General features: G+C 37.5%; 1 protein-coding gene across 1 annotated transcript; it reads right to left on the reverse strand.

The window, feature by feature from the left end:
- Positions 1-4,586: 4,586 nt before the first annotated feature.
- On the reverse strand, positions 4,587-10,430 carry gjd2b (gap junction protein delta 2b). Its single transcript, XM_087812835.1, has 2 exons — positions 10,260-10,430; positions 4,587-5,449 (listed from the first exon to the last, which is right to left on the reverse strand). Exons 1-2 carry the CDS (start codon positions 10,328-10,330, stop codon positions 4,609-4,611), a joined length of 912 nt encoding a protein of 303 aa, XP_087668961.1. The 5' UTR covers positions 10,331-10,430; the 3' UTR covers positions 4,587-4,608.
- Between the last annotated feature and the right edge of the window lie 1,081 nt (positions 10,431-11,511).

Raw genomic sequence — 11,511 nt, forward strand, 5'->3', positions numbered from 1 at the left:
ACGCTATGCCCATCGGAACAAGGTCCTGGCTGACAGACACCAGGTTCCGGCTCCCGATTACCGTCCTGGCCAGAAAGTCTGGCTGTCGACCTGGGACCTCCTGCTCCTGGTGGATTCCAGGAAGTGTGTTCCCCGCTTCATTGGACTGTTCGAGGTGGAATCGGCTCATAATCCCCTCGGCTGTCCGACTCAAGCTTCCTGCATCGCTGAAGGTCCATTCCACCTTCCATTTCTCCCTCCTAAAGCCCGTTGCCACCAGCTAACAACTCTCCACCCCTCGTCATCGATGACAAATCGGCCTACACTGTCTAGAAGATCCTGGACGTCTGTCGCCGGGGCCGTGGATTCCAGTACCTGGTGGACTGGGGGGGTTACGGACCTGAGAAGAGGTCCTGGATCTCCTGCTCCCTCCTCCTGGACCCTACTATCGGGAATTCCCAAACAAGCCGGGTAAGGCGCCACGTGTCACTCCTTAATGGGGCTCTCGCTTCCTGTTGCCCCTCGTTGGCTCCTTTTTTCTATGGATTAATTATTTCATGGACTGACAAAGTGAACTCCTTGTTATTCAACCCCCTCTCCTGGACGTTTTTGATTGTTTTGCTTGTATTTATTAAATTATATTTGTATTTAATTCTACCTTGGTTTGTGTGACAGATTCTGGGTCACCTTGTCACCAAACCCTTTTTTCTTTGGTTCAATATTTTAATTATATATTTAACTTAATTTGGACTTTCAGTAAAAATAATTTAACAAAGATAATAAAATGTACTTAGTTGAGTAAAAGAAAACAAACAAAGAGGTCAAATCAAAAATGCTTAGCACTAGGAATCATGCAAGAGGGAATAACATTTATTCTTAAAGTAACAATGACAGAATAAATATAAAGAATCTAGTGTGTTTAAGAGGGGAAAATGGTGTGTGTGTGTGTGTGTGTGTGTGTGTGTGTGTGTGTGTGTGTGTGTGTGTGTGTGTGTGTGTGTGTGTGTGTGTGTGTATATATATATATATACGTATATATTGTATTTGCAGAGTGTGACATATTAGAAGGGGCTAATTCAGAGGCTAATGTGCGCTCACTTTTTAAATCAGGCTTTAATGCCGTGAATGTCATTTTGGGGGGTGGTATATACGTGACTTTCTTTCTTGCTGCTCCCAGCTTCAAGTGGATGCTCCATTAACTGCACATCCGCGTTGACTTTTTAAAATTGGGTGTTGCTCCTATCCCCTTCGACCTATCCCAGAGTAACACCTGTATGACATACTCTGCTTGCAATTTGTCTATGAATTGTTTTATTAGCATCATGTCTCATAATGTTTATTTGAATGGATATTTAAGGTAAAATTAAAAAGACTGTTTTGTCTCATTTCATAAATTGTAAATACTTTGGTAAACTTATTCCGATTTCCTGTGCATGTTGTACACACACGTGCACTATAATAGAAATACATACCAGAGGCTAAGTTTAGATCCAATGGTACCTAAAAATAGCTTGTCTTACTTCAGAGACAAGATCTCAGAACAATTGGATAATAGAATAACTGATAGCAAAAATAAAGTTTCCTAACTGTGTTGAATAGTAACCTTTTAATCTTATGCTTCAAACAAACTTAAAACACAGACTTGTGTCATTTTTGTTTTACAAAGGATTTCTCGTGTCAAGACGAGAGAATTAAAGAGAGCAGTATGGAGGTATTTGGATGATTTTGGACAAAGATGAAGATGAAGACAACTAAGTGCCAGGCACTGCAAAAAAAGGACACATTTATCTGCTTATAACTCTAGAAAAAAGAACAGATTACTCAGAAAATAATCCCAACCCTTGGTCAATAGAGGGTGAGTAGAACATTTGTGAACTTTTTCACTTTAATATCAAACTTAAGTATTTCATAAGTTTCTCAAATTGGAGCTCTTATTGACAGCTGAGATCACACATAGTCCTGGTCTTCTTTATATGGCTTCTCTTTATTGCACAATCTTGCAGTTTCTCAATAAACTATGACAAAAAATAAATAAAATTAGAAAACCATCATGATAAAGAGGTACAAATAAAAAACATTTATTTACATAGATAATTTGATAATTTCACATTTTATATCCCTTGATAGAACATTTTTAGATATGCATCATATATCTATATATTTACACACTGTAAATTGCACTTAATTGAACAAGCAAACAACAACAACCACATATCGGGCGCTTGGGTGTCACAGAAAAACAACATTGTCAGTTCTCAGGTTTGCTTTACTTCTGTCAGAGCAAATGTGTCGGGTTAAGGTCATTGGTGTGCGAGCAGGCCTCCAAATAAATCAGAGCAAGAGAGGATGAGAGATACGTCCATGAGACAACAGTTACGTTGATTTGTGGACAGAAGCAAAAAATATGTGGACGTGCAGTTGTGACTGAATCTAGTTTAAAAGATGTATTTCTGATGTGGCTTTTTTCAACATTTTATTCGCAGAAACAGAAGCCCAGTGGGACCTTTAAAACATTTTTTATTAAATGTGTAAAAAAAAAAAATCCTTGCTGCTCACTGCATGTCCACAATCAACATCCTGTCATGTGACCCACCCAAATAAGAAAATAAACCATCATTCATGACAGGCTGACTACAGTGAGTGGATACAGAAGACTCTCATTCACATGAGCCGTTTTAATTAACTCAACAATAGCATTAAATCAGCTTAGGCATGTCTGGATTTAGCAACCATCCTAGGCAGCACCAGATATCATTGATTGTATTTAACTAAATATATATACAGTATATATATATTTTTTAAATAAGATGTTTTTCTTAAAGCAACAGTATGCAGGTTGAAAACATGTTCTTTGTTTCAGGATTGGTCACTCCAATGCTGTTAAATCAATGAGCCAACATTTATTGTATAAGAAACAAGTAAAAGGCTCTTGTTGCAGTTCCTTATTTTACCTTCGTGGTAACTTCAAAAAATATCTCAGTAATTTAGCCATATAAAAACACAGTCTCTGCTGTAATGCAGTTCGGTCACTTTGGAGAGCATCACTTAAATAATAGCTAGAGAATTATAAGACATGAGTCATGATTGTTTAAAATTAAAACAACACAGTAAATATACAATAATTATATTAATGTCAAAATGCTACTATGGTTTCTTTCAAATTCAGTTATTTTTTTCTATCCTGTCCTTGTTGGTAGAACATTGGTAAGATCGTTGACTGAAGTTTCCCTACTAAAGGGATGTGTCAGTATTTTCCGCAGTCCTACTTTACATCCAAAAAGAAATGCAGCACAGACATATAATATGGAATAGGTGGACCATCGTCGGTCTTTGTCAGGATTGACCAGACTAAACTTTGCCAAATTCTACCTCATTATGTCTGAAGGAAACATTAGGGTGTGTTTAATCAATGCGTAGTGACTTCTCAGGTCTGTTATGACTGATTTTATAACATCACAGCTCCACACCGACAGTTTTTTGTTGAAAGCATTTCTACATCAATCCATCTGCTCCTTGGATAAAAAAGTGTTTGGACAGAAACAGCCACAAGGGCGGATGCATCAGGATGAAACGGAACAGGAAACTAAAAATGTCATATGATGCAGCCCTAGGTGGATGTCCATGTGGTGGATCAAGGCTGGTAGGATAGGGAGGGGTGGTACCACTGCATATGCATACTTAGTACTTTATAGGAGTACTTCAGATAATCCTTTAAAAGGTTTGAATATTGTTTAACAGTTAAACCATTGAGACTTAAGGAAGGTGGTTCATGTGGACTGTGACTGAGAGGATGCTACAATAAGTAACACTACAAATAACAATATAGCACCAACCTGATGTCAAGCCACTTGGTTTTGGAGTTAAGAGATAAACATAAGACAGAGGGACTCTTATTTGTTTACCCTTAAATACTTCAATACCTACCCTAGATTTATTCAATGGTAATTTTTTTAACTTTTTTTTAAACCCAATGTTTCATACAAACTATGACTTTCACTTGGATTTATTTTACATATTTGGATTGACTGTGTGGGGCTGGAAACGTATAGGTTATGTACAGTAAATTATACACGGCAGAATTGGTGAACTTATTATTGTGCTTTCACTCCCAAATCCATCAGACTAGCACTTTGGCGTAATTTCTTTTTCATCTCGCATTACTAAAATTAAAACACCACAGTAAGAAAATGATGTGCGTTTCAACCATAACTTTTCTTTTTACCGGAGGACCTTATCATTGATTAATTTTCATACAACATGTATTGTGACAGTGCTTAACAAGATAGATGGATCCTAAATAGCCTGTTTTGAAGAAGTGGCAGATTAATGCAAACACAACACTTGTATCATTTTGGAGCACCACAGTATATTTTTTTCCATATAGAGTTCAGCACATTTTTTTTTTAACTTACGTTTAGCTTTGTGTACCAACAATTCAATACTTTCAATCATTTATGCTTCTGTTTCTGAAACTTTGACAATCTACAAACCATGAAAAACGCCATACAACAGGTGGCGCTTGAATGTGCCCTAAAGGGTCCCCTCTTATTTTCAGAGTTGAAGTCCAGTGATGCACATTCTTCTCTTGAATTATTTCAGTTTTTTGCACTTTAAGTCCTTAGCCCCCTGTTAAACATAAGCAGAGTCACTGGACTGAGTGCGTCCGAAGTTGGGCATACTCATCCTGGGTAGGTCTTTGTTCCGGATTTCGTAAATGGATTTCCGCCTGGCTTGGACTCCTCTCACTGCAGCTTTGATTTTCCTCCAGCCCAGGTGATTGAGCTCGGCCAAATTCAGAACCACACAAATACCACTGACGGCGAACATGAAGACAAGGAAGACCGTCTTCTCAGTCGGCCTGGACACGTAGCACTCAACGTCTTTTATGCAGGGGTATCGATCACACTCGTACACCGCAGGGACATTGAATCCATAGAGGAAGTATTGACCCACCAGAAATCCAATCTCCAATGCATTCCTGAATACCACTTGGATAATATAGAACCTAGAGATGCCCTCCTGCCGTCGCATTTTTGACTTAGTAGTTCGCATGGTCGTGCTCGGGATGTCCTTGACCTCCAGGCACTCAGGCTCAGCCTCTTTGTTTGAGTTCTCTGTGTTCTGCAGGACTCCGTTCACGATGGTGTTCTTGATCTTTTTGCTATCATCCCTCTTCATGTCCTGTTCTTTGTCCAAGGACAGGTAGACTGTTGAGTAGCGTCGCTCCTTCTGCTTGGCAGACTGGTGTACGGAGTATGTGATAAAGCAAAGGCTCGGGCAGCACACCATGATTATCTGGAAGACCCAGTAGCGGATGTGGGAAATGGGGAAGGCTTTGTCGTAACAGGCCTGGTTGCAGCCTGGCTGAAGTGTGTTACACACAAACATGGACTGCTCGTCGTTGTACACTGTCTCTCCAACAATGGCCACGATAAGAATCCGGAATATCACCACCACTGTCAGCAGGATCCTAGAGAAACACAGTTGAATTGAATTACATTTCATATTAAACCTTCATGGAATCAGTTCAAAATGACAGGGTGAAGACAGACAATGCACATCCATCTGATACAGAACCCCCCTCCCCCATGTGGGAAGAATAAAGGCATTATATTCTCAAATGGCATGCTTTTCATTGTTATTGGAGGTTGGCCAATGAGAACTTGACTTGTCTAACTATATTTTTGGGATGAAGTGTTGTTAGTGAACAACGGCATGAAATACAAACTAAGAGGCTCAGAATTAAATAACTAACTGTTGAGCGAGGCTTGTTCATAGTAATATTTAGACATGTTTTGGAAGAAAAAAAAAATTAAAAACCATGTAAGCATGAGTGATATTCATGAACTTTTAATTGCATTCTTTCGTTGAATGTACATACAAGTAATTTTATCAAAACATGATATACTAGAATCAAAATGAAACCATTAACCAAAGTCCTTTTTAGTGGGTTTGGTCAATTGAAACAATCATTTTATTTTGGTGATAAAGAAATAGATTGACTTTTAATCCAGACCATAATCCATTTATTATTATTCAAAAATCCCCTGCTCCAGAATCCCCCATCTACTTAGACCACGGAGGGTAGTTTTGTCACAAATGAATACAATTTAGTGGTGAATAATAGTGGACTGGTGGTGACATGATTTTTTTATTTCATTGACAGGTTTATTACCTTCAAAACATAGCATACAGCCCAGTACAGCCAAAGTCATGTAAACTATAAACTTTAACTTAAGTCTACAGACACAGACAGTTATTAAATTCAGATATTTAGGGGATTTAGAGTCGACTTACTGAGCTGTAACATCCAGTACAGTCAGTACCTTTGGGAATAGTTAGGTGGTCATAATTGAGCTGAACTTAAGCTCTTCCGTGGCTCTTGATTAAAGTTGTGACATACTGTAAAATAAAGCGACCACTAAGTCTTGACTGACAGGGACTGAAATCGCATTTTAATGCCTCAAATTATCTTGTAACAGGATGATTAAAGTTACTGTCATTATTCCTAAACTTAAGTTTGAAAGGATCTCGGACAAGGAAATGCTACATACGTTCAGCCTGACATTCACGCCACCAGATCGCTAAGAAAGATTCTACGGAAGTTTTAAAAGGCCTTTAAACATGCCTTTAAATGATACCAGGAAAATGTTTGAATCTTCTTATTTTGATTTGATCCTGTGCATCATTGTGTTTCACTGGAACTGTGGTGAGATGTTGAAGTAAAAAAGGATTCATTGTTATTACAAGAGACGCTTCTCAAGTCTTATCAGGCATTACAGATAAACTATCATGACGAGGCTGTCTTTATTATCTTCTATCTATAAATACTGCTTTTAAAACATAAATGCAATCTACTGACCACCCCCGGCTTAAGAGGCCACTTAAACAACTAGAAACTTTTGGACATGTCAAACGACAAGTCTGGGGAAAAAGAACATGAGTATTCCCTCTGGTTTTCAACAATTTATCTTTTATTTAGCTTGATCTAGTTGTAAATATCAGAATGTAGGTCTAGCTTTCTCATAGATCCTCTTTCTCCTCTCAAAAATGAGCAAATGTTCATCCAAACTTATTTTGAAACCACTTTAGATGTTAAAATAATTCTTTTGTTGACTTAAAAATAGAACAAGCCCAATTAGATGCTTCCCTTTTGTCTTCCTGATCCAGCCATCATGTTCACACTTTGATGTCTGATGTGTTATGCCATTTAAAGAGTTTTGAGAACTTTCTTCGTGGATTAAGGCCCAGATCATACGTACGGGCAGATCGGTCCAGGCATCTATTTATGAATATATTTGACCAATTAAAGCAACTAAAATGTAACTTTTATTATTTTATTTGTTATTTTATGAAGGGATTATTTTTAGGTTTTTAGCTCTCTAGTTACTTTTACCAATATTCGTCACTACACAACTTTGTCTAGACGACCAGCCTGGAGAATCTGTGAGTGTCATGTGACCACCAAACTGCCATACAGTAGTTAGTCGTAGAAAACATCTTCATATGAAGTACTGAGATACTTTTGAAGTTACCAGGAAGATACTACGAGAAACTGCAACAACAAGAGCATTTCATTTGTTTTGAAAACAATTGAACATACAGGAAATTTAGTATCAGCAAAACAGAGAATTTACATTGGTGGAGCCAGAAGCACTATTTTAAATCCAAGTTTTAGTTTGATTATAAGTGAAAAAGTGTCAGGTGTTCTGTGAGAAATGACTTGTCAGGTCCTAGCTTTGGAATGTCTGACATGGTGCAGATTCAGCATTGTGTCCGTCTTGTGACCAAATCATGTGTCAGGTATGTGTAGATGGTCGAACAGGACCGAGTGCAGCCCGCCTCGATCAATAAACACCATTACGCCCTCGGTGCTGACATCACACAGAAACAGATGCAGACCATGAAAACACAGGGAAACTGTTAGCAAACATAATAAAGATATTGATTTAACAACAAGTCTATCCTTGACCTGACCCAACTCTGAGGAGATGCTGTAGATCAATTAGTCCGTAACAGATTTACATGGTCCTGCTGTGTGGTAGATGTTTCCTTGTCCGTTTTTCCAATTTTTCATTTTGTTTAGCCATGGTTTAATGGTTTAAGACCAGTAGGCATAGTAAAGAAGCTACTTCCCCCTCTCCCCCCTTTGATTTTCTGATGGAGGACAGAGGTGTCCCTGGAATGTGTAAAGGATGCAACATCTCAACATGTCCTGCCAGCTCATAATCATAGATCAGAAACTCTACAGTTGCTCCTACTTCACATTGACGGACTGTAACAACATACACATCATTCTTTGATCCACAGTCTCCCTCTTTCCATCACCGATAACCAAGTTAAGTATGTTATGGAATGTCCCAAGCACTACTACCCAGTTAACAGCAATGACTTTCGGAGCAGTGGCTTGTAATTACTTTTTTGCTCTTTCCTATTATCAGCATTCATCTCTTCACCGTCAATGACAGGAAATGTAACATTGTAGTTGACTTTAGCTCACATTTAGCCCTCACCAATTACGAGAGCATTGTTTTTTAAATTCAGTTTACACATGTAGAATCTGGGTTGAATATTGCTGTGTTTTTCTGCCTAATCATGGATGTCAAACTGACACATGGACATTATTGTTATTATAATAATTATAATAATACATTTATTTTCTTAAGGTACCTTTCACAGTAAGAAAAAGTAAAACAGCAAGAAATAAGTTTAAGTAAATAGAGATACAATAAATGGGAAACAGGGTGGGGAACTATCAAACATCAATATAATAAAATAATAAATAATAAAAAAGCAAATTTTGAAAGGTGGGTTTATAGGTGAGTTCTAAGATCAGTGACAATGTCATGTCCGATGAGCAGCTGAAGGCTCTGGACCAAATAGGGATGTTGAGGTTGATGAAGAAAGGGTTCGTCAGTTTATGTGACATAAAATGAGAGCCACATAAAATGACTTGGGTGGCTGGTTTTGGAAACTGGGACATGAGTCTAACACATCTGGTCTAAATATTTAGAAAATTTAAACCAGTGGTCCCCAACCATTTTCCCACTCAGGGCCCACTTTTAAGTCTCAAAAACCTTTGCGTCTCACCTCCGACCCCATAAAAACCAAGGCCTTATGATGCTTTCTCTTTTCCTTGTCACATGTATGATACTCGAAGGAAAAACAATATAATGAAAATAATATTTGAAAATGTTTATTATCCCTTTAAACTTAACGAGTTTTAACATTTAAAACATTATGTGTATTTTTATTTTTATATAACTACATCCACCGTCCCACAAAAAAAATGATACCATTTTGGAAACGATTTTGCGGTTTGCAATACCTTCGCGGCCCACCAGGGGCCGCGGCCCACAGGTTGGGAATCACTGATATAGAGTATTATTGGATTCTTACTTTCTGACGGACTGACCAAGAAAAATAAGAAAAAAAAAGATTTTACAAAATGGCACCTTGCTCCTATAACAAGCATTAATTAATTATGTAGGTAATATATTGCATTTTTGCTGTGTTCATTCAAAAATGTTCATTTCAATTATCCTTTTTTATGTTTAATGTGATTCATTAACTGAAAAATGTTCATTTTATAAAAATCTTCAAATTATAGAAGAACAATGTCTGTTAAAAAAAACTTTTTTAATATAATATGGTACAATGCCATATCAAAACAAGATAAACTTTACATATGAGGAGGGTGCACAGGTTTAACGTAACTCCACGGGGATAAATGAAATGAGGTCTTTCTGGGTTTTGACAGCAGATAGGGCAATGGGATTTCACTCAATTATTCATTGTCTACTGCTTTTTATGGACATGCCAATCAAAACCGTCCTTTCATATAATTTGAAATGGCTTCATAAAAATGTTCTACACTATGAAAGTTAGGCAGTAAAATATTTATTGTCAAGCATTGTTGCTGAAGATATACATAAATACATTTAAAATCAGTTTTTCAAGAACCCTGTTTAGTTAATCCGGTTCTAGTTTTTTTCTTTTTCTATTGAACATTTTGCTGTTTTCAATCAATTAAATAATAAGTAAATAAAAACTGCATTTAATTTATGGAAGTCTCACAATTTTTCCAGAGATAAGATCAAACTCTTAAGTGAAGGCAGCTCTGAAAAACAGAGCGGGTGTAAGCTCTCGTGCTGAAATGAGGTATTATTTCAGACATGAAACACTGTTTGTAAGTGGAACGTTCTACAGCCTTTAAACTGATGCTGCTCCACCATCAAGTTAGACCTCTATTAATCCCCCTCTCCTTTCCAAACTCTTACCTTCCTATCATAGTGGAGTGCTGCTGGACAGCCGCCTCCAAGAGACGCTCCAAAATGGTCCACTCCCCCATGATTGCTCATCCGGAGGAACACACACTCAAAGCAACAAAAACAAGAGTCAATGTAGGATCCGAGCGGAGAACGTGAGCATGTTGCTGCTGTAACACATGATCCAGCAGATCACTCTGCTCCTCCTGTGCCGTGAGTAAGAGAGAGAGTGTGAGTTACTGAGGGAGGCTGTGTGGGCTGCTCAGCCTTAATCCCTCTTTAAGTAGACTCCTTTGCGTCATACGCTCACTGGCTTGTCCGCCGGAGAGAAGATATGGACTCACACTGCTGCCCTGAGGATGTGAAAAGTGACATGAACAACATTGTCATTCTCTCATGGGTGCACAAATAACTTTACTGATATTGTTGTTAATCACCTGATTTTTTAATTTTTTAACCATTTAAAATAGTCAATAAGTTACACACTTTATACACTATTCCTGCAACAGCATGATGCCCACTGCACAGGTGTGTATTGGCAAGAATCTGTTGATAAGATACGTATCAGGATACAGGGGCACAATTTACAGACTGCTTTTATTTGTTTTAAAATTAAAATATGCACAAAAATCGGCTTTAATAATGGCTGGTGCCAACTGTATCCTCTTGTCCTCAGTGACAGCCTTGATTTCCTTTAGCTGGTCCTTAGAACATGATGACTGCTTCCATCTAGTGGCCGGAAATTGAATTGCAACACAAAAATGGTTTAAAAGATTTTCATGTTAATTGCAAATAAAAAATATAAATAATTTATTTTACAGACACTTATTACTTATTGAAATATACTGTTTACCAGGCAACAACCATAATACAAATAAAATAAGATGTTATTTGAAAGTCAAAAGATTAATTGCTGTTGAATATTGATACAGTATCATCTTCTATTGTCATATTTTAACAATTCTGTTAGTGTAAACACTTCACCTGTACTTTTGTCACTCTTATTCTATCCCTTACATGTGAACAATCAACTGGCTATAATTTAACTTCTGAACACTATTGCCACAACACCTCCCACATATGTCATTCATATTGTGACTTAGTAAGATAATATTGTTAAAGCTAAGTTAAGGAACAGACATTCACATAAAGAAACTTCCAGAAAACAGAAGGTGTTTCATGTTAAAGTGGTGCCAATTATTGGACTCTAAAAAACGTTAAATGTGTCCAAAGCAATTATGTGTCATATTTTGCCTCTTGCTGT

Source organism: Callionymus lyra, chromosome 17, assembly GCF_982586985.1.
Source record: "Callionymus lyra chromosome 17, fCalLyr1.hap1.1, whole genome shotgun sequence".
Taxonomy (NCBI): Eukaryota; Metazoa; Chordata; class Actinopteri; order Syngnathiformes; family Callionymidae; genus Callionymus; species Callionymus lyra.

What these genes read in the sequence shown, in the direction of transcription:
- gjd2b (XM_087812835.1), bottom strand. Translation starts at nt 10,330, where the DNA reads ATGGGGGAGTGGACCATTTTGGAGCGTCTCTTGGAGGCGGCTGTCCAG. An exon ending in CACTCCACTATGATAGGAAG is followed by an intron (nt 5,450 to 10,259) that starts GTAAGAGTTTGG and finishes GTGTTTCTCTAG; the next exon opens with GATCCTGCTGACAGTGGTGG.